We start from the raw sequence: 24,091 nt of genomic DNA on the forward strand, positions 1-24,091 counted from the left end.
ATGACCAAGGTTCCTTATGCATCAGCAGTTGGGAGTCTTATGTATGCTATGATAGCTACTAGACCAGACATTGCATTTGCAGTGGGAGTTGTTAGCCGGTATATGGCTAATCCAGGAAAGAGACATTGGGAGGTAGTTAAGTGCATCATGAGGTACATGAAGGGTACCAAGGAGATGTGCATCTGCTTTGGTAGAGGAGACATGCGTGTACTTGGGTACACAGATTCAGACTATGCAGGGCATCTGGATAGTAGGAGATCCACTTCTGGTTATGTGTTCACCTTTGCAAGTGGTGCAGTGTGGTGGATGTCTCGCGCACAGAATTGAATTGCGTTGCGTTGTCTACCACAGAGGCAGAGTATGTTGCAGCCACAGAGGGTTACAAGGAGGCTATATGGCTTGATCGTCTAGTGGGAGATTTGGGGATTCATACAGGTATATCGACATTGCATAGTGATTCCATGAGTGCTATTCAGCTAGCATGTAATCCGGTCTTTCATGCAAAGACCAAACACATTGAGGTCAGGTACCATTTTATTAGGGAGGTACTTGAGGACAAGCGCATAGAGCTTGTCAAGGTTCATATAGATGATAACCCTGCAGATATGCTGACGAAGAGTCTACCTAGTCAGCGGTTTGAGTATTGTCGTGTATTGATGGGCATTGGATAGTATGCTCACTGGTTGTTCTCCCTTAAAGACACATTGTCCTTTAAGTGGGAGGTTGTGGGGGTTAAAGGTCATTGTGCCTTTACCTCGGTTATGTACAATACTCAAACACATATATAAATGAATGAAAAAGAAGATTAGGGTGTTCTACACCCACTAAAACTTGTGTGGTTCTCTGTCTCTCTCTCTGCCTCTTCCGTTCTTGCTTCTGTTGAGAGCACTGTCACAGTCAATTGCAACCCAGGGAGGGGTGGGATCTCAACAACCGCGTCGAAATGCTCCCCAATAATAGAAAGAAGTCGATGGTAAACCTGGGGAAGCCCGGTAAATCTGATGAAGAGCGAAAAGATTTCCTTATCTGCCTCCACTGGGTCAAAACCAATATTAAAGGCGTCAAAGAAGATCTTCCTGTGTCCCAGGTGTAAAAACTCAGCTTTGAGCACTGTGCTCGCAGCCTCTGGAGTGTCAAAAACAACCTGGAAAAAACCTCGTCCTAGAAGACGAACATCTAACAATCGTGGAGTGAGGTTTGGGGGGAGAGCCGCAAGCATCTAGTCTCTGGCTTGGGATCTTGAAGGGTGAGACCCGAAGATGCGTGCGAGCAACGTGGTAGAGCATTCAATCTCTACATCCTTCTTGAGTTGCTGCAACTCGTCTTTAGAAAAAGTAATAGTTTTCGTGGCCGGTAGAGGTGGAGTAGGATTGGCTGACGGAATATCCATCGCCAATCGAGGTGAGGAGGCTGACTCGGACACTTTTGAGGCTCCGTCTGCTCCAAAAAACGCTGCGGAAGAAGGAAGAGGGGGGAGACAAGAAGAAGGAAAAAGAATGCAGGGGGTAGGGAGCGGGGAAGAGGGAGGGCTGAGGCAGGAGTGGGGGGAGGGAGCGGGGTAGAGGGAGCGGGGAGCAAGGAAGGGGGAGCGGGCTGAGAGGGGAGGGGGCAGCTGAGCGGGAGAGGATAGAAGGGGGTAGAGGAGAGGGAGGTAGAGGCGGGGGGCGAGAGGCAGGGGTAGGGAGCGGGTAGAGGAGAGGGGTGTAGAGGCGGGGGGCGAGAGGCAGGGGTAGGGAGCGGGTAGAGGAGAGGGGTGTAGAGGCAGGGGGAAGAGTAGAGGCGGGGGAAGGGTAGGGGGAGAGGGGTGTAGAGGCGGGGGAAGGGTAGAGGAGAGGGGTGTAGAGGCGGGGGAAGGGTAGGGGGAGGGTAGAGGCGGGGGGAAGGGTAGAGGCGGGGGTGAGGGGAGCGGGGGAGCAGGGAAGGGGGAGTGGGCTGAGAGGGGAGGGGGCGGGCTGAGAGGGAGAGGAGGGGGGGAAGCGGGCTGAGAGGGGAGGAAGTGGGCTGAGAGGGGAGGGGGCGGGCTGAGAGGGAGAGGAGGGGGAGGAAGGGAGAGGCTGAGGGAGGGGGAGGGGAAGGGCTGAGGGCAAGGGAGGGGGCTGAGGGAGGGGCTGAAGGAGAGGGGGCAGCAAGGGAGCGGGGAGGAGCAGCAGCTCAGGAACATCAGTTTTTTCTCTAGGCCTGAAAGTGATTAAAATAATTTTGGCTGTCACTCTATGCGATCTTGCTGAAAGAAATTTAATATTTGATTTTAACTCGTTCTTGTCGCTGTCCTTATGACTACATTTAAGTTGTAAGTAGTGAAAAGAAAAATTCTATGTTTTACAGGTCCAATTGCTTATCAAGGAAAGAGATGGTTTGAAGTCAATTATAGCCTCTTATGATGAGGAAGAAGCTATCAATATGAAACAAAACAAATTGGGAGGTGCACCTGTCACTCCGGAAAGAACAAAGGAGAAGCGCATCCAAGTACATTTTCTCTATGCAATTGTGCTTGAAATTGCTTTTGTATACTCTATGGATAGGCATACCTATGTTGAAAGAACCAATAAAGAACCATGATGTGCGGGGATGGTGATATGTATTATAAGTAGTGATGGTCAGAACTCTGTCCTTGCTAGTGATTAAAAGCATCATAAACATGCTAGATGTTGCTTTCTTGTAAGCCAATGTTGACTTCATATACTCAAAACTAAGATATTAGTATTGAGACAATGCCATTTGACAAGTAGTTGCTATGGTCATGGAACAAATACACCAATTGTGATTATATCTACTGGTCTATTAGTGTCGGCCACATGACATGTGAGTACTCACTGCTAAGTCGTTGAAAAGGGGATGGGCGTCAGGGAAGAGGTGATGGCAGAGTAGGAGAATCTCTTTGCTGGAGTCAAGGTGACAGGAAAGACGGTAGGATAATCTCTTTATTGGAGTCGAGGTGACAGGAGCAACAGCTCTTACCTTCTATTGCTCCATAATGGCCTGAGCCGCAAAACCCCCTGGCTGTTCTAACCCCTGAGCTAGCTGAGGGATAGGCTCAAACTCCCCCGGGGGGGGGAGGACTAAACTAGGTCTGGGTAGTGGTAGTTGCGACTGTTGGGGGGGCTCTGGTAGTTGCGATTGTAAGAGGAGGAGGGGGTGGGCTTGGAAAGGCTCTGCAGAGGGAGCAGGGGGGGGTGGAGGGACTGCTGCGAGGGGGTTGCGAATGTAAGAGGTAAAGGGGCGGGCCTGGAAAGGCTGCACAAGGGGGCTGGAGAGATTGCTTCAAGGGCGTTGGGAGGGCTGGAGAGGCTGCACGAGGGGGCTAGAGAGGGTAGGCTTGGAAAGGCTCTGCAGAGGGAGCCGCCGGGAGGGGGGCGGGGGGTTGGAGGGACTGCTGCGAGGGGGTTGCGAATGTAAGAGGTAAAGGGGCGGGCCTGGAAAGGCTGCACAAGGGGGCTAGGGGGGTTGGAGAGATTGCTTCGAGGGGGTTGGGAGGGCTGGAGAGGCTGCATGAGGGGGCTAGAGAGGGTAGGCGGGCTGGAGAGGCTGAACGAGGGAGCTGGAAGGGCTGGAGTTGCGTGAGAGAAAGGGCTACAGCTACAAGAGGGGCTGGAGAGGCTGCGTGAGTGTGACGATCTGTGAAGTATTCCTTTCGGTATACATTTGATCTATAGATGGTGGGATGAATGGACACTTGTGGAAGGGTTTTCCCTTTTGATGGGACACTTCCCTTGAGGCACAACTCTTTGCAAGAGACATATGCACATGAAGAGGACTAATGTACCCTCTCATCAAGCGTCACACCCTTCACAAGGGGTATACGCCTCTTCATGCACATACTTTTGGGAGCACACACCTTTTCATGTGTGGCTCTGCACTCTCTATTTAAGAGAGGCTCAACTCTATGGATGACACACTCCAGACATTTGAGCAATACAAATATTCCTTGTTCTTTGCTATTTCAGTCTCCTTTTTGCTCCTTAGCACAATGAGGTTTTCTGCTGAATTACAGTAGGATAGTGCAGCAATGGTTTGCTGAGAAAAGGTCTTTTATTGCCAAGATGATGCTGAATTTATCCCGAGCAGCAATTCTAAAGAATTTCAGATGAAGTCCTTAGAGAAAATATCATATCATAGATTATGCTTGCACATTATATGAGGTATTGATTCAACCAGTCCCAGATGTCTACATGACCCCTAGACCTACCTTAGCATCTACTTCTGACATGGAATTGTGTGATTTCTCCGTGTCCCCTAGACCATACTATGGATCCAAGCGTTACCACATGATTGTTATTGGCTATATGATAGCTACGGTCTTCATGGCTGTACTGGAGAGACACATGAAGCATCATTGCAGAGATAGCAGGACAGAGTGGGACAGGCAGAGCCCGCTGTAATTTCTCTATACTAAACCATACGTTTTGTAAGAAAACAATACAACGTCTGTGCTCAATAGATAGCAGGATCTCGTATGCAAGAGAGAAAACAGATAGTATGGAGAATCAAAAATTTGATTACTGTAGAACTGATACAATAGATGGCGTTGCCTCCCAGCCGTGCGCTCCTGTGAGAGAAGCTTCGATGGCATGCTGGAAACAATAGAGGACGGAGGCTGGATGCTAAGGAATCAGGGTTGCTGTAGCCAGTGATGAAATGGGCTTCACGGGCTTGCTCTTATATAGCCACTAGTCGTAGTCGGTTAGACCCAATTGGGTCACCGACCTAGTTCGCCCAAAACGATCGACTGGGGGTCGGTTCCGAAATAGGCCATCGACCACACGATAGAACCGGTGCGCAAAATAGAGCCATCCGGGATCATCTGGGGCTCCAAATGGGCCCTGCAACCCAAGAGTGGGCTGCCCCGGAAAATGCTTCGTCTACCCTCAATGCGGTCAGTCATGGGATGTCTTCCTGCACTTGCATGTAGCCTAGTTGGAGTGTGCCAACTCCGTCCAGCCATCAAGCCACACATGGCTCCCATGTGGTGTCCAAACCAGGACCTATCGGATAACCGAGCTACTCAAATGCCTTCTCCTCATATGGGGGGCTTACAAGTAGAGTTAGCTAGTTCCCGCGTAGTTACACGAGAGTGGAGCATTGATATCTAACCCCCCTCCTCAATGTCCACCCGTAAGTGAACTTACTTTTTCGACCCAATGCCAAGTCGATGAAGATGCCTCTCCAGCAAGTCTCTTCCAAGAGCCTTCGTGAAGATGTCCGCAGCATTCTCTGTAGTCGGACAGTACACCAAGTCGAGCTCTCCATCCATGATGAGCTCGCGTACAAAGTGATATTGAATCTCAATGTGTTTTGTGCGAGCGTGGAACACAGGGTTCTTTGCAATCGCCATGCAACTCTGATTGTCACATGATAACTATGTAGGCTTGTTCTGCACTGCACCCATGTCCCCTAAAATCCTCCTCAACCACACTGCCTCGCAAGAAGCAAAGCATGCTGATTTGTACTTAGCCTCGGTAGAAGAAAGAGCAACTGTGGGTTGCTTCTTGCTGACCCATGACACAGCTCTAGATCCAAGTGAGAAACAGTAACCTGTCACCGACCTCCTGTTGTCCACGTCTCCTGTCCAATCCGAGTCCCAGAATCCGGTCAAGATGTTGCCCTTGGTATAGGTGATGCCATAATCAAGTGTGCCTTTGATGTATTTCAGCACCCGAGTCCCTGCTCTCCAATGGTTCTCTCGGGGCTTATTGGAAAACTTGCTTAGTACACTAGTCGCAAAGCTGATGTCCGGCCGCGTGTTGCACAAGTAAATCAAGCTGCCCACAAGCCTTCTGTACTTCGCTTCGTTGACCAGTGGTGATGAATCCTCGTTTGAGAGCTTTACGTCAACCTCCATAGGGGTGCCAACTGTCCTGCACTCAGCCATGCCAAATGCCTTCAATATCTCTTCAGCATACTTCAGCTGTGAGATGAAGATCTGTTTTGGCTCTTGCCAAACTTCAATCCCCAAACAGAAATGCATCACTCCGAGGTCTGTCATTTCAAACTCTCTTCCTAGCAAATGCTTTGTCTGCGAGATCTTCTCTTCGTGGTTCCCTGTTATGACAAGGTCGTCCACATAAAGGACCACGATTATACACCTGCCTCCTTCTCTGAAGATATACAAATTTGCATTAGATGGGCTCCTCCTGAACCCGTTTTGCAGAAAGTAGGCATCAATCCGCTGGTACCACGCTCGTGGGATCTGTTTCAGCCCGTAAAGTGCCTTCTTTAGTTTACAGACTTTACCTTCTGAATCGGGGGATCACAAAACCTGGTGGTTGTTCCACATATACCTCCTCCTTGAGATCTCCATTCAGAAAGGCGGATTTTACATCCATTTGAAACACGGGCCAACTTTCCTGAGCAGCTAAAGTCAAAACACTGCGAATTGTGGTTAGTCGAGCTGTGGGAATAAAAGTATCCTGAGAATCAAAACCATGTACCTGTGCGAATCCTTTTGCCACGAGCCGAGCCTTGTACTTATCCAACGTGCCGTCGGACTTGTACTTGGTCTTGTACACCCACTTGGTGCCGATTACCTTGCATTTTGGTGGTCGATCCACAAGGTTTCAAGTGTTGTTCCTCATTATGGAGCCATACTCCGACTGCATAGCCTCCATCCACCTATCATCACCCTGTGCCTCTTCAAGACACCTGGATTCATCAGCACACATCACCTCTGTCATCAAAGCATAGTTGACCAAGTGTTCCTGCGTCCTTCTTTGCTCCTCTAATCTCTTGGACTGGCGGTATTCGGATTGTTCCTCCTCAATGGTTGGAGGTTCTGTGCCGTCCAAAAGCTGCTTTACCCACTTCGGGAATGGCCGTTGCCGTTGTGGTTCTGCAGGCTCTTCTTCCTCTTCTTTATCTTGAATCCTCCCAAGTACCGTTGGGGGAGTTTGGTCTGCTGTTGGTGGTTGTACTGGATGGATATCCTGGTCCTGGTTGTCTGGGAAGGAAGCATCCTCCTCCAATTGATGTGGTTGTTCTGAGAAGACCACATCGCGACTTACTATTACCTTCTTGGTAACAGGGTTATAGAGACGGTAACCCTTCGCCTCTTCACTGTAGCCCAAGAAAATACACTTCCGGCTCTTCGGTTTCTATTTGGTCCTGTTAGCATCAGGGACATGCACAAATCAGTCACATCTAAAAACTCTGAAATGTGTAGTTGAAGGTTTCTTACCACAAAAGGCCTGCAGTGGAGTCATCCCGTTCACAGCCTTCGTGTAGCTACGATTTAGAATGTAAACTGCCGTGTTACATGCTTCAGCCCAGAAAGTTTTTGGCAAATCTTTCCCTTTCATCATACTCCTGTCCATTTCGCAGATGACGCGCATCTTGCGTTCTGCTACTCCATTTTGCTGTGATGTATGTGGCAAGGGTTTCTGCCTCTTGATCCCGTGACTTTTGCAGTAACTTTCGAATTCACTTGATGTGAACTCTCCACCTCTGTGTGATCTCAACTTCTTCACCTTTCTCGCCGTTTCTTTCTCGACCATTACATGCCATTCCTTGAACTTACTAAAAGCCTCGTCTTTAGTCTTCAGGAAGTATATCCATATCCTTCTACTGTAGTCATCGATCAGCGTCGTGAAGTAGTAGGAATCACCCAAAGCTTCTATCTCCATCTTTTCGCAGAGGTCCGTGTGAATGAGCTCTAGAGGAGCCTTTGCCCTGCTGGCCTCTTTAGGAAAGGGTTACGGGTGCTGCTTGCCCATCATGCAAGCTTCGCATACATCGGGCAGCTCTGTAATTTCTGATAGGTCTACAATCATTCCACTTTTATGCATCTCCTTTAAAGAACTAAGGTTTAGATGACTAAACCTCTCATGCCACAGCTTAGTGTTCTTCACATCGGCCCGAGCACTGAAAGCTGAGAGTTCATAGATGTTGTTGCGCCGTGTATCTTTACCAACGATCTTTCCTTGAAGATCCAAAATCTGTGTGCCATTCTTATCGAATTGAACTTTGAGGTCCCGATCCGTGATCGCAAAAATGGACAACAAGTTTCTCTTGATATCTGGTACATAAAGAACATCGGACAACTGTTTTACAACTCCATCTGACTTGAGAGCAATCGTACCTTCTCCTTTTGCTGGATATTTTGCATCATTGCCAACTGCTACCAGGTTGTCATTCCCTACCGGCTGTAGAGAGATATACCAATCTTGTCGACTGGTCATGTGGCGCGATGCACCACTGTCAATAATCCAAGGTTCATCCGCAGGTACATGAACTGCCTCCATGCAAATCTCCTCAATTGCTACGAACAGCTCTACTAGTACTGTTTGTGTGCTGTTGCTGGACTCTTTCTTTACTCCGTTCTTCTCATCTGTAATCTTCTTTCGGCACTCATTCTGCTTGTGCCTTACCTTGTTGCAATAGACGCACTTGATCTTCTTCTTTCTCTTTTTATTATCAGAAGAAGATGGGTTACCAGAGTCCTTACCCTTATCTTTCTTTGATCCAACATGGAAAGCCGAATCGTCTCCAGTCCTCGTCTTTTGACGCATCTCCTCCTTCAAAAGCATCGCGCTGAAATCCTCAAAGTTGAGGGACGGATTTCTGTTTTGCGTATTCAGTGCCGTAACAAGACCGTTGTACTTTGGTGGGAGAATCTGTATGCACCTTCGTGCTAGATTCTCGCTGGTGATGGTGATACCAATCGCAGTCATCTGATCGCGCAAATTCTTCACCCTGGTGATGAAGTTCTCCGCCGCTTCAGATTCAGACAATTTCTCGTTCGCGAGTTGAGTCTCCAGATTCTGAATTCGCGTCTGATTCATGGTCTCGTACTGATTTTTCAAGACCGTCCATGCCTCCTCCGCTGTGGTGACATGTTGAATTAACGCCATGACAGAGTCACTTACACTGCAGAAAATAGAACACAGTGCATCTGCATTTCTTCTTGTCCACGCGAGAATCTCATCCGCACTTGGTACTATCTGTTGTCCTGCATTGGCTGGATCCGGTCTTGCAACCGGCTTCACGTCCACCCCAGTAGCAGTATCCCAAAGCTCGTATGCGCTTATTTTTTTTTTTTTTTTTTTTTTCCATGAAAAAGACTTCTATTAAGTAAGAACAAAAACCCGCGAGAGCAAGCTCAAAGCGGAATACATCATGAAATCATGAGGATAATAAAAAACCCCCTCAGAGTGAGGTGGAAAGAAACCAAGGCTGAGGCTGAAAGTGCCATCTCAACCCTGTAGTAGATTCAGAGAAGAAAGGAGAATCCTTCCATTCCCTGAAGAAAGAAGCCCTCCTAGCTGAGGCTGCACGGGAGTCCCCCTGCATACCCGTCCATACGGCCATCAGAGTGTGTACGATGTCTGTCCAGATACTAGCCAATGTGTGCGAGGGATGAACCTGAGTACCCTCCATAGCCTCTGTGCATCTGGATCTCCAGATATGCCAGGCTGCTATGCTCGCTATAATCTCCCAAGAAGTATCCACAGAGGCATGTACAGCTGTAAAAGGACGGTGTGTAACCACATCCAACGAGCAGAGCTCAACCCGATGATGTCGAACTGAAATGGCCCGGGAGCTCGTATGCGCTTAGGATGGTCTTCATCTTGAACTTCCAGAGTGGATAGTTAGTGCCGTCCAACTTTCCACTTTTGCCGAACGGTGGGATTCGCAGTCTTGTAGGCTGGGCCATCTCTCACAATCTGCTCGTAAACAGAAACACACTACCAAATCTTCTTGCTAGAGTCCAGGCTCTGATACCATGTAAGAAAACAATACAACGTCTGTGCTCAACAGATAACAGGATCTCGTATGCAAGAGAGAAAACAGATAGTATGGAGAATCAAAAATTTGATTACTGTAGAACTGATATAATAGATGGTGCTGCCTCCCAGCCGTGCACTCCTGTGAGAGAAGCTTCGATGGCGTGCTGGAAACAATAGAGGACGGAGGCTGGATACTAAAGAATCAGGGTTGCTGTAGCCAGTGATGAAATGGGCCTCACGGGCTTGCTCTTATATAGCCACTAGTCGTAGTCGGTTAGATCCAATTGGGTGACCGACCCAATCTGCCCAAAACGGTTGACTGGGGGTCGGTCCCGGAATAGGCCACCGACCACACTATAGAACCGGTGCACACAATAGAGCCATCCGGGATCTTCTGGGGCTCCAAACGGGCCCCGCAACCCGAGAGTGGGCTGCCCCGGGAACTGCTTCGTCTACCCTCAATGCGGTCAGTCATGGGATGTCTTCCCGCACTTGCATGTAGCCTAGTTGGTAGTGTGCCAACTCTGTCATCAGGCCACACATGGCCCCCATCTGGTGTCCAAACCAGGACCTACCGAATAACCGAGCTACTCAAATGCCTTCTCCTCATATGGGGGGCTTACAAGTAGAGTTAGCTGGTTCCCGCGTAGTTACACGAGAGTGGAGCATTGATATCTAATAAGTTTACCCTCAGGGCGATGATTGTGGAGGGAAGAGAAAGACATCAATCTGTTTTTTCATGCATCTGGATTTTACAACAATTCAAAGTTTGGATCCAAAGAGTTTTCATTAAAACCAATGTACTCACCCAGTCTTGGCCTCAGCATGCCATACGAGATACTAAGTTAAATGGAAGGTGGATGGGTTAGAATTGTTTTCTAGAAAGGTACTAGCTGGCAAATGAAATAGTGGAAGAACATTGACGATACAATTTCACATTGAGAGTAGCCATCCTTTTCTGATCGGATTAGTCAATGCTACATATCTGAAGTTGTTTTTCCAGTGGCAAGGATGCAGTAAACTTCATCATACGTGGTTCTCCATACTAGGCATTAGTTGGAACCCTTGTGTCATACTGTTGATCATGGTCCATTACTCGTAGACAGTGGCAGACATATTTTTGGGATTGTCTTGTGGATGCAGTGGTTGGTGCCATCAGATAAAGTGCATTTGAAATAGGTCAAGTGCATAAAGTGCTGAGTGTAATAAGGGCCAATGAAGCAAGCTGAGGGGAGCAGGTTGTGGGTGCTTGGAAATGCTTTGTTTTAATGTTGAGTCTTTGATCAAGTCTTTGAATCTTTATTTTACAATAGCTGATGCTTGTTTGACATTGTATTTATGCTTTCTTTGTCTCAAACAGGAATTGGAGGCCTTGATTTTGGATCTTCAGCGAGAAGGAGAAGTCTTAAGGTCTGACCTTGCAAAGGCAGAAATGAGGGTGGGTGCTTTTTTGGAACACACACTGCTTCCAGAAATAGGTTCTATGAGATACTGAAAGCAACATGAAATGCTGAAAGCAAAATGGAGCTATGATTGATAAAATAGTGGAATGAGAACAATAGAAAGATATCATCTTTGTTTTCACATATTATAGGAGGCTCAAGAACTGTAGGATAATTATGAGAACCAGAGGTCAGCGTTACAATGGAATGCTGAATCCAAATCTACTTCAATGTGATTGTGTAATTCTTTACTTCATTGAAGCATAGGCTAACAAAAACTACACAACGTTGTGGAGAGCTGCAAGGATGTTTTTTTGCAAAGAAACAACTGATGTGATCATTTATGGGCTCAATTGCTCATTGAAAGCAATGCATATAATTTAGAGACCAATAATTAATTGATGTAAAATCTATTGAGCTCAATGGAGACACTTTATAGTTCGGTCGATGCTACCCCTTGGGAGATTATTTCTAGCATCTGACTTTGAACTATGGCGAACATGAACTAAGTCCTGCAGATATATTATGAAGTAGAAAACCAAAATCTATTAGGGTGGTTCTCCATAATAGTTATTACATTTGAGATTGGCATTGCTTTTGGGTTATGGCTATCATTACTATATTTGCATTTCTCTCCTAGCTTTTTGGCTATGTAAATAGAAATGGGGTTAATCACAATTTTCATGTTTGCAGTTGGGACGTGGAGATTTTGACCCGTCCTCCACAAAGGTTCTTCATATGGTAGAGAACTTGGACATCAATAGCGAGAAGCAGGCCCTGCTGTTAGAAATCCAAAATCTGCGTGAAAAATTGGGCACTTTACAACATAACAAGATCAGCTCAGGTACATTCCAACATTTAGATATAAATTCCTGTTTTATTTTTTTGCAAAAAAGAGACTTCTATTAAGTAAGAAAGAAACTCGCTAGAGCAAGCTCTGAGCGGAAATACAACATCATGAAATCATGAGGAAAAATAAAACCCCCTCAAAGTGAGGTGGAAAACAACCAAGGCTGAGGCTGAAAGTGCCACCTCAACCTTGTAAGGGTCTTAGAGAAGAAAGGAGAATCCTTCCATTCCCTGAAGAAAGAAGTCCTCCTAGCTGAGGCTGCATGGGAGTCTCCCTACATACTCATCCAAACGGCCATCAAAGTATGTACGGTGTCTGTCCAGATACTAGCCAAAGTGTGCGAGGGATGAACCTGAGTACCCTCCATAACCTCTGTGCATCTGGCTCTCCAGATATGCCAGGATGCTATGCTCGCTAAAATCTCCCAAGAAGTATCCACAGAGGCATGTACATCTGTAAAAGGAAGGTGTGGTACCACATCAAACGAACATGACTCAATCTAATGACGTCGAACCAAAATGGCCCAAGAGGAGTCAAGTCTCTCATAAAATACTTGAGGCCCTGTAAGAGAAAGCCAAGCCACAGAGCCCCATGTCATAAAGAATGGGGAGTGGGCAAAGTGACTGAAAATCCTCCAAGCTCTACTACTGAGCTGAAATCTCCTGGCATTACTGACCGTGTAACGAAAGAAGGGGATGCTCTTCTCTCGATGCCCTACGTTGATACGTTGATAAAACAAAAGAGGAACACGGCTAAAAACAATAGATAATCTTTAGACTGGAAGATATTGAGGCTGGGGCAATCATGGAATCAGAATTGCAGTGTGTTCTGGCTCTTAGTGACAGTAGCTTAGCACACCATCCAAAGTGTGGATCCAAAAATACAGGAATCGTGCCAGACACAAACTCATTGAAATCTTTCCCAGACACAAAGCAAAAAGCCCACGAACCACCAATCCAAAAAAAAAAAAGCAATCTCAGGATAACGTAACACCCACAAGCACCTTCTGACAGCACAAGAAACATTAAAATATAGGAAATGAACCCACAGCTCACTAGGAAAAGTCTCTCTATATCTGCATCAGGAACCAACCACGTACACCTTCACAGATGTCTTCTTGTCTCAGACCAAATTGCACATGGAGTCAGCCAAAGAACTCTTTTAATGACGTACACAAGTCAGCGATCAAGCTTCCTCGTCAACTCAGCAACCCACCAATCACGTGGTTGTAGGTAGATCCATAGACAAATCAGCGCCTGTATTAAACTGCCTCTGTCTTATCGCCATCCAGTCACTTCAAAAGAGCAGCCAAGGAGAATCTCAAATGAACTCTCAAATCTAGCAATTCAGCCAGCAACCTGACAAACTCTTGACTCAAAGCAATTCGATCAATCATTTGGCATGCTGATCGTTCGCACGCCACACCAACGAACGAACGACACTAGCAGCAAGTTGTTCTTCTCTCTTACTATCAGGAAATCAAAGTCAATCAGAGAATGACATAGGATCACCTTTGAATTCAATAGCAAGACCATTTTCCCTTCGATCGTGAAACCATTGTTGTGAACTAGCCTGTCACTCAAGCCTTCTTCTCAGGAAATATCCCACGATTAAATCAGCAAACGATCACAACAATAAGAACGTATTGCAAAGAAGTCGTTCAATTCCCTTAGAATGAATCACAATCAGCAACTGACCTTTCATTACTCTCACGATGAGTCTAGTTTCCTTAGAACACCATTGTTGAAGAAGACTAGGACGTCACGCTGAACTGCGTTTCTTGCAACCACACTCCTTCCTTCTCCCATCACACTTCTCCTCTTCTACAATGTTAGGCTCTCCGCCATTTGCATGCCAACCCCCTCCTTGAGACAGCCACGGATCCATCACCCTTTTGGAAACTCTAGCAATGGTCCATCACGTAACATGGCAGCTCCCCACTTCCTTTGAGCGTTTCACTTGATCACGTAGCCATGTTGCACATCCATGCAAAACTCCCACATTTGCTGGCCACCTCATCTCATGAATTAAACCACTCTCTTTTCCTTTCCCAAAAAACATACACCAAGGCAAAAAATGCCCCACATTCACATGTAATGTACATTCCCTTCAAGCCAGCACTTACCCACAATCTATCACATATAATGAACCCATCCTTGACACACGGGATACTCATATGAGCCCCAACAAATGGAAACCACTCATAACAAAGGAAACCCAAGACACAAGGTAATAAAAGAACATTTATTAAGTCACACACAAAAAACTCTGTCACACATTGGATACCACAATTGCTCTGGATATGGGTGTACCCACACTGCTTCTCATCATTTTCCATGTGCCCCTGCAAAAAAACATTTTTTTTAAATCTTGAAATATATACAGTCATTCATCATAGTTCCAGAAGTAGTCTCTGGTATCTCATAACCCATACCAAAACATAAAAGTGCATATCTATGTGCCTACCCTTTATTATGTACAGTGCACAAGAGCTTACTATATTTTTTGACCTATCAACGTCATATTAGCATGTGCCGCATGCTTGCTTTTTGGATCCTCCTGGACCTAATCATTACTTTTCTTCAGCGTGAAGGTGTAGATGCTATCAGAGTTATGATATATTGGAAGTGTATATTCAATGAATTACCTAATAAAACTTAGAATTTTGAATAAGCATGGAAACTGAAAATGACATCACATACACAGGATAAAAAAAGATTAGAGTTTAGAGAAAGAACAAAAGAAAGAAAGTTCAGTAAAAGTCTTCCAAAGACCAAAGGGTCTATGAGATTGAAAAAACCAGATACAATGGGTTGAAGGGTTGGAGCCTCTATGCGGGCATCTACGCCCAAGACAAGTGCAACCTAAACATAGAAGCACTAGTGCAAAGTGCGAAGTGTCTGAGCCCACGAGGAGCAAAATCAGCTATGGTGTGGTGTCATTTTGGTTATCCTTTGGATGTTGGCGGAGAAGTTAAGTCCACTGGAGGCTCCGGTGATGTATGGGGATGTGGCGGCATAAGACCTGTGGTAGAGCGCTGACGATCCGTATGCATGCTCCGTTGTGGCCTATGCTAGACAAGTGCCATAGTCACCCCCATTGGCCATGCCTCTGGTTCCGCTTGCGCACACCATCCTGGTACACAGGTCCATCTCTGGTAGCACAGCCTGGCACCACCACCTTCATTCATGTTCCCACCTTCGAGCTCGAGAAATCCAACCGCCACGATCTTCCAGTTGTCCCCCTCATAATAAGTGAACAACCTGGAGGCTTCCAAGCACCATGCTCTGAGGATCTGTTTCAACCCGTTCTTCCTTTGGCAAGGTCCGCACCAAATGAATATCTCCAGATAACCTAGACCACGAACTCTCACTGAGCTGTCAAGCTATCCATCACCTTCCAGTAATCTGTGTCTGAGATTTGAAGAAGCACCCATACTTCCCCTTTTGCCTTTGAAGAAGGTCCATTCCTTTCAATCTCGCATAACTCGAGACATATGAAGAGCAGATTCTCCCCATAGCATGCTATAAAGGCTCAAATTAAGAACATGCAGAAAAAATTCTCGAGGCTTATCTATGCAGTGACACGTGAACGGGTGTCGTACGTCTTACTCTGTGCCTTGGCTACGACATCTTCTTGGGGCATGCGAGCCCATGCCATTTGACTGAGAAAACTCAACAAGATGACACTTTGAATGGAATCTGGATGGACAACTTGATCTCGTCTATGTGCCTATGCGCCCTGATCAATAGCTGGTCTCTGGGTCATACGTCCTCATGAATGAAAGCTGCCAAACATCTGAGATGCAGGTGCGATAGTAGGTTGGAGAGTGCCAGAAACACATGGCATTTGAAAGCAAAGTGCTCCTCTGACTCAATCTCTTGTAGACCACAGAGAGTATAGATGTGACCCTCTCTAGGTATGCCCTCTGCTCGTCTGTTCTCGATGCGTAGTCCTTGTGATGAAAGGCGAAATTGCCTGATCGATATCCTCAAAGAATGGGAAAGGTGGATCCATGTGTAGCCTGGCGATTTGATGAAGCCCTCTGATCTCTATAAGCAGTGATCCGTGTAGAAGCGGAGCTTCACAGGAAGCTCGAGGTGTACATGATACTCCTGGATATTGTGGTTAGCCTCTTGGTAGTGAGCGGAACAGAAGGGACCTCAAATGAAAGGGGGTAGTTTGTCCATGTGGAGCCCTAGATTCTCAAATCATTTGCATGTACATGCTTACCAACATCTCTAATCGCCCTCAGTTTGCTAAAGTCATGGATGATGAAAGGCCAACCATGGTAAGTTGTGTCGGCTTGAGGCAAGGAGCCACAATCCCTGACTCGATAGAGGTATGCAATCACATGGAATATTGCGTCAAGTTGTAGTGGAGTTATCCAAACTCAGCCAAAATGATCTAATGTGGGACGGATGGCTTACTGTCTATCATCTGTAATAATAAGGGTGGTAACAGATCGAGGGTGATTTGCCAAACATATCCACTAGTCGAACTTGATGGGCAGCCAATTTTGGCCGCCCATTGCTTGCCTAAGCTTGGGTGCAGGGCCAGTGTGTAAATACCCTAAGAGAACAAATAGCCTTTCTACTTGGGCCTAGTCCACCTCTGATAGATCAAGCCCCCAATAAAGGCTGCCATATATGCGGACCAAGGAGTCAAAGAGAAGAGACTTAGTCCGAGGATCTTGGAAATGAGAGTGAAAGTATTGTAGCCCAAGTCTAGCAAGTGAGTGTATCCCTTGCTCAATCGGGCTTGCATTCGCAGCAACATCGGCACAGAGGGAGTATCATCAATCCCAGCCTAAGACTAAACACAGATTCATGGGCCCAGATATGGGCTCACTTTGTGAAAATATGGTATGTGTTGAATGCGACAATGTCCACCGATAATCCATCCAATGTGAATTGCTCTTTGTGCATGGCTTCCCGATTTGTGTTAAAGATCATAACCTTGGTTTTTCTTGATGAAGGTCTCAAGCTCATCAATGTCGAGGCCAAATAGTGTTGGTGATAGTGGACAACCTTGTTTGACCTTGATAATGCTCTTGATCTCCTCTATCTGCCTTGTAGCTGTCCAAACCCTACCTGAAACCCTCTCATAGGGTGTCATGATTGCCTAAATGGTGTCGTGACCGTATCCTAGATCTTGCATATGGTGAGCTCTTCACATTGTGTCAAAAGCCTTGCGAAATGCACAAAGCAACAATAAACCCTCTGCTTCTGTGTGAGGATGCGATCTAGAGTCGCGTGGTTAGCTCAGCAGTTGTTCATTGGGTCTAAGTTTGTGTAGCTCTGCAAAGTGGCTACCTATGTGTCGAGCAGTGATGCATAGATCTTAGACATGACATGCCCAATCATAATGGTCATGTAGTTGTCTGTGCTCATGGGATCTCTTGCCTTGTGAAGGGGAGTGATGGTCCTAAGGGTCCAGGTGTGGGGAAAACCGGTGCAAACCGCTTGTTGAAAAGCTTTGCTAAGTTCGGGGCCATAGTACTAATTCCATATGCAATGTATCTAGTACATAGTTCCTCATGATCTTTCACTCAGCTTTTATGGAGCTTCAATGATGTGTTTGAAGCCACCGACAGTGAATGTTGTGCAAGGGGTGGGGCAGGGTAAGGGGAGAGGTTGGATGATGGATGGGGAGGAATGTCGTACAGTTTGCTTGCATAAGAGTGCCAGAGTGTGGTGTATTGAGAGGAGAGGGGGCTTGTTGTTCGAGAAACTTTCGCCGAGAAGTCCTTAGAGTTGTTACCAATCAAGATATTTATTAACTCCTCTTGGTTTTGGCGAACAAAAAGCGTGCTTTTTCCAACAGACCAGGCAATGATACTCGCGTATCATCTCCACCTCACTCGGAAGGTGATGCGTGGTCTTGAATCTGAGTCCAGTTTGGTGCGCAGTTCTTTGCGTACATGAGCAAAGCACTCGCAGCCAAATACACGTAAGTGCTTATATGACAAGATGCCTTCCCAATCAGTCCAGCCACCTCAGCATAATTTGCCACCTCATCAGTGACATTTTTACCACTCTTAAGACATTTCCCCCAAATCACACACCCAAGCGTTAATTGCCCCAAAATACGACCTTTATGCACACCCTTACCATGCAAGCATTTGATGCTTATTCACTCACAGGCTATCATACATAATGAACCAATCCCGACACCTGGAGGAATCTCACAATTGATAACCATTGGGGACATCATGACTTTACAGTGTTACGTTTTTGGGTTGGGCATGATATTTGTCATTTGTATTTTTTTCTCTTTCGTACGTTCTATGCTCTGGAGTCTCAACATCCAACACTGCATCTCATCATATCCCAAAAGTCCCCGTAGAAGTATCTAGCATCTCAATAAAATATCTACATCAGTGTAGAGTCTTTTATGAGAGTGTCCATAACTCAAAGCCATCACCCACTAGCTATGTACATAGCTATGTGCCTACTCATCAGCATGCAAAAAGTAAAAAACATATTTACAATTTCATCCACACACTGCTGTCCTTAGCTCAATAGCCTACAATATCTGTACGCCACCAACATCTTGCCCATGTCCAAGAAAGTGTGCCCATAAGATGTGACAGGGCTCGCCCGCCTACCAATACTCAGGATATCCTTGCCTCATTTAGATCAATATCTTAGAAAAGAATCGAGCATCTTGAAAATCCAGAAGTGATGCTTGATGTATGTTTGTCCCCCCTTTGAAGTCCCCAACAAGGGGGACTTCTCCGCGGCTCGAGAATCCATGATGTCCCAAAGCAGGGCTGCATAATGTGAAGTCTCATCTTCCTCGTGTAGAGCTCTGGCAAATTGTGAGGTCTCAAGGGGGAAGTAGCGTTATGCGAGAGGAGCGTCGCATCTGAATCCGTAGGTATCTGGAATGTGTCTCACGTCTTACAACAAAGATCATTCGGATGAGAGATGATCTGTAAAGCACTGCCACTCCACTTGATCCACATAGTCCACCTAGGGTCCCGTCCTATGTGCCATTCGCCCTCAATACCATGCTTTTGGGACTCCTAGGGTGGAGGCCACGAAGATATTCACATCATGGCAATGGCAGAAGTGCAAGGGGATCCTGGATTCTAATGTTGAGAAAGAAAGAAAGAAAGAAAGAAAGATATATGAACGTCCTCGGGAGACCTCGCGGGCCTATGGGACAAAGCGCACAGAAAAGCGAACTCATACAAGCCTGAGTGGGCTGAAGCAAAGGGTCCGCTAGGACCCTTGCTGAGTACTAATCTATGCTAACAGAATCATAATCATAATCATATCATATCAATCAATCTATTCAGGCGCTGGGACGAAACCGAAGCCTGGTAAAGTGATGGCTCTTTGGTGGGCTGCGAAAATATCTCGTATCTGCGTCTGTCGAGCTGTCTCGAGCTGTGGCGGGGGGCGCGGTCTCCTCGCTCTCTGGACTCTCTGGGCTATGTCTAGAGTGATCCCTCGTCTCTGTCGGTCTCCTCTGAGGAAAGCTGTGATAGGTCGGACCTCAGTAGAGTGTACTTTGGGGGCTCTCTGTCGCACATGTGGCCTCTGTGTCCCTCTCTTGGCGGTACCGTGCCGGCTGCTCATCCAGATTGCTCTCATATCGGCTAGCTCCTCTTCCTCCACTCCACTGTGTCCGGGGGCTGACTCAAATGTATAGAAGTCTATGACGTGCCGCTGTGCCCAGTCACCCTTTATGTCCTGTAGTGGTCTGACTAACCCCTGCTGCTCTCTGATCTGTCGTAGAAGCACCTCCCTGTGTCGCCGCATCTCCATCGGATAGAGTCTGATACAGACCTGGTCGTCGAAATGGATCAGTCGTGACAAAGGACCGAAGCCATTTCCCTCTAGGTAGAGACAGTGGTAGCGTCCTTGAATCTCATAGTAGGCTGGGCAAACACAAAGGAAATGCTCCTCTGTCTCAACTGCCCCCAACATACATAGCGTGCGGATCCGCTGCTCTCTAGGTATACCCGTTGCTCTCCCTGCCTCAATCCTCAGCTGATGGGATGAAACCCGCATCTGACCAATGGCAATCCTCAGTGCATGAGATGCTCCTCTATCCTCGAGATACTGGGGTTTGATAATGAATCCCTCCTCTGATACTTGCAGGAAGTGGTTGCGATAGAACTAGGTCTTGGTGGGGGGTTCCTGGTCCTCCCCCCAGCATTATTGGCTCTCAGCTGCTCTAGAATGGTGGCCTTTGCAAGTTCTGTTTCTCGACGTTTACCCATGTTGCAGTTTCCACTATAGCCGATTTCATGGTGGCTGTTTACTCGTCATCTGCTGGCCCACTACTCGGGGTTGTCGCTATGGCAGCAATCTCCTTAAAAGCTGTAGTACCTCTTGACCGAGGCTATTGATAAAATGATTGTGATCAAGCTCTTGTGCACATAGGCGATGAACCTCCATGACAAGATGCTCCCCGGCCTCAGGTGAAATCTAATGTGCTTGATGTATCTGATAGGATTGGTACAGATAGGGTACGAAGGGGGGCTGAGTGAATGGGACAGGAGATAGAAGGGAATGGTGAATGGCTAAAGGGTAGGGGTGACAAGAAAGAGAGTATGACTATAGAAGGGAATGGTAGTTGGGCTAGAGGGGCATGTGGAGGCTGGCATGGATACAGACTTTGCTGCTGATATCAATACTGGTGTCGGTACAATGATGGTGCTGCTGCTGCCACCAAGGGTGGAGACAAGGATGAAGATGACAACGACTATGCTGCTGCTATGATGCTGAGGCTGAAGCTAGGGCTGTAGTACAGCCGTGCTTTCTATGTGCAAACCGCTACGGTTGCAGCATTGTTGCTGCCGCCACCAAGGGTGGTATTGAGGATGAAGATCATGATGATGATACTGCTGACGATGCTGAAGCTAGGCTAGGCTGTAGTACAGCCGTGCTGTCTATCTGCAAAAAATAAATCAAAACCCTGTCTAGCGGGATGAAAACCAAATAACCAGAAGAACCTGCCAAAAGCAACAGTAGGAAATCTTGCTCGAAGCCCCTGACGAATGAGAGCGAGGAAATCACAAGTATGTGGACAGTGCCAAAAAATGTGAGGCACAGATTTAGCAGAATGTAGACATCTGTGGGAGGATTCGCCAGAGGAAAAGCTGTTGCCGAAGAGGGACTTTATATTGCCAAAGGAGATGCAGCCGCTTTCTCCACCACTTTGATGGGCGATCCATATGCCAAACAAAATTGGCTCTGTTAGAAACCCAAGGCGGAGGTAACAACACTTTATATAGAGAAGGCACTGTGATATGTGAGAGCTTCAAAGGACAGGGTGAAGAAGAGGAAGAATGGAGAGTCCAATCCTCAAGCCTATCCTGAAGTTCCAAACGAGGTACCGGCAAGAAAGGTTGAAGCGCGCAGGCAGAGCCTAAGGTAGTGCTCACGAGTACTGGTACTCACTTGTTTCACAAGGTGTCGTAGTTGACCATTGGGAAAAAAAAGGGGAAATTTTCATAGAATTCATGTGAGATTGAAATTCGAGAGGACAAGCCAATGGGCCGCGTGGCAGAACCATGGGTGTGGACAATAAGCAGCTGGGGTAGGGATCGAGATCGAGATCGATCGATGGATCTGGTCGCGGCACTTGTTGATGCCATCGATCTCTTCTTTTCGTGGCTGTTTTTGCTGCGGGCTGAAAGGTGGGAGGCCTTTCTTGGAGTGGAGAAACCTCTCAAGGATTGGAAAAACCTCTCAAAACCCGTTCTTATCATGCCTCCCATGCGTCAATCCAAGCGTTCGATGCACTAATAGATTGTCCTCAATGGCATGTGATGGGATTTGAACGAAGCGGACCCCCTACCAAGGAGAAACCTTGGTATTGCTCCATATTCCAATGATCCAAGGCTTCGATTACGATAGCAATTCAGATCCTCGGACATAACTCATGGGAACCTGAAAGTCCTATCAACCTGACCTGAAAGTCCTATCAACCTGAAAGGCACAGTTATGGCATGGATTGTGGATTGTGGGCAGGATTATGGCCTGCAACAGGCCCAGGAGCAAGGCGGGGAGAAGAGCAACAGGGTCGGCTAGAAGGAGGGCTTGTTGGGCTGCTTGGAGCTAGCCACCCATATCCCAACCTGTGCCAAGTGCCAAGCCTTTGTGAGCATTCTCATAGAAATCTTTGAGAAAGTCCCTATCTCTCCCAATGAGCTACTGCTATAGTACGCTATCACTGCTCTACATCTAAATCCTCCTCCCTAGTTTGACTGGGTAGCCAAAAAAGGAGATTTCATCAGAGCATTCACAAGAGCCGACCAGCAAGAATTCCACTGAAAAATGTGAAAAGAAGCAGTTCTGTCGCGAAGAAGTGGGAGTTCTTGGGCTCAAAAGAAGCGTGCTTCAGAGAGGAATGCATTGAGAAGGTTTTGGAGAAGTTTCATCGCCGGAAAGTCCTCCAAAACTGAGAAAAACCAGTCAACCAGCGCGTCGGACCACTCGAAATTCAACAGAAAGCTGTAGCTTTGCAAGAGGAGAGGCCCAAGAGGCTGTAGAAGCAAAAAGGTCCAAAAAAAGCGACTTTTGCAAATTCGACCAGCAAAAGAAGCGCTGAGCTCTACTTGTTCTACCAAACGCACGGAGGGAAAAGCATATCACTACGAAGGGGAGGCAGAGGGGAAGCCATCGCGCCAAACGGAAGTCGAGGAATCCAAACCAGTGTGGAGTTATGAAGAAAAACGGAATTCAGCTGAAGGAGGCTGAAAAGTCAGTCCAAAATCTCAACAAAGGGAAAAGATGAGAGAGAAAACCACACATGTGAAGTTTAGAAGGCCCAGGAAGGTCCAGGAATGGCAAAGGAGCATGTAGAAGGCACTAGAGCCACCTGGAACTCTAGGGGGGCCACTGAAGGTACATGGCCCTCTAGGGGGCCCATTAAAAATGCGGCTTTCTTGTATACTCTTTCATGGTTTATTCCATGCTCACTTCTCTGTTTTGGGATAGCAAAGTGTGGTTTGCTGTTTCAAGAGGGGTATGTCACGGGGGCATGAAATTCTAATGTACTACAAGACTGTGACAACTTTGGTTTTAAAAGTTCAAGCGTGGGCTTAATAATGTGTAATTAAATGCGACATGGTGCCAAGCACATAAGCGTAATTAATCCTCAGGCCCAAAGGCATTCCAAGGAATTAAAAGAGTGGTTGTTGGAAAATGATGACGTGGCATTTTTAATGGCCCCCCTAGAGGGCCATGTATCTTCAGTGGCCCTCCTAGAGTTTCAGGTGGCTCTAGTGTCTTCTACATGCTTCTTTGCTATTCCTGGACCTTGGGCCTTCTAAACTTCACATGTGTAGTTTTCTCTCTCATCTTTTCCCTTTGTTGAGATTTTGGACTGACTTTTCAGCCTCCTTCAGCTGAATTCCGTTTTTCTTCATAACTCCACACTGGTTTGGATTCCTCGACTTCCGTTTGGCGCGATGGCTTCCCCTCTGCCTCCCCTTCGTAGTGATATGCTTTTCCCTCCGTGCGTTTGGTAGAACAAGTAGAGCTCAGCGCTTCTTTTGCTGGTCGAATTTGCAAAAGTCGCTTTTTTTGGACCTTTTTGCTTCTACAGCCTCTTGGGCCTCTCCTCTTGCAAAGCTACAGCTTTCTATTGAATTTCGAGTGGTCCCACGCATTGGTTGACTGGTTTTTCTCAGTTTTGGAGGACTTTCCAGCGATGAAACTTCTCCAAGACCTTCTCAATGCAATCCTCTTTGAAGCACACTTCTTTTGAGCCCAAGAACTCCCACTTCTTCGCGACAGAAGTGCTTCTTTTCGCATTTTTCAGTGGAATTCTTGCTGGTCGGCTCTTGTAAATGCTCTTTCTTCATGCCTTTGCACTCCTATTTGGCTGAGAATGCAATTGGGCATTGGCTACTATGTCCTCTTGGCGATTGAGGACTTGATTTGAGTTCTTAGGGCTTGGTGAGTTGTGATTTTGCTGCTGCAATTTCTTTTTGCCATAAGCTATTGGTTGGCCTCGTGTGCCGCCTCTTTCTTGGTTCACAGGTGCCCAGACAGTGCAACATGAGTCATTCTTTGGTTGGGTACTTTGCTGATTTTATTTTGGAGCTTTGCAAA

The 24,091-nt window shown here is 46.8% G+C and overlaps 1 protein-coding gene across 4 annotated transcripts in view; it reads left to right on the forward strand.

The window, feature by feature from the left end:
* MAD1 (mitotic checkpoint family protein) overlaps positions 1–24,091 on the forward strand; it is a 161,628-nt gene that overhangs the window by 91,208 nt on the left and 46,329 nt on the right. For 3 of the 4 annotated variants that reach the window (XM_087383168.1, XM_087383169.1, XM_087383170.1), the window contains 3 exons: positions 2,326–2,466; positions 11,080–11,157; positions 11,855–12,005. In XM_087383168.1, coding sequence (XP_087239294.1) covers positions 2,326–2,466; positions 11,080–11,157; positions 11,855–12,005 — 370 coding nt within the window. The remainder of the gene's footprint in view (positions 1–2,325; positions 2,467–11,079; positions 11,158–11,854; positions 12,006–24,091) is intronic. The other variant, XM_087383171.1, reaches the window with a different exon arrangement.

This window comes from Dipteris shenzhenensis, chromosome 12, assembly GCF_047967505.1.
Source record: "Dipteris shenzhenensis isolate YYH24624 ecotype China chromosome 12, Dip_SZ_1.0, whole genome shotgun sequence".
Lineage (NCBI taxonomy): Eukaryota > Viridiplantae > Streptophyta > Polypodiopsida > Gleicheniales > Dipteridaceae > Dipteris > Dipteris shenzhenensis.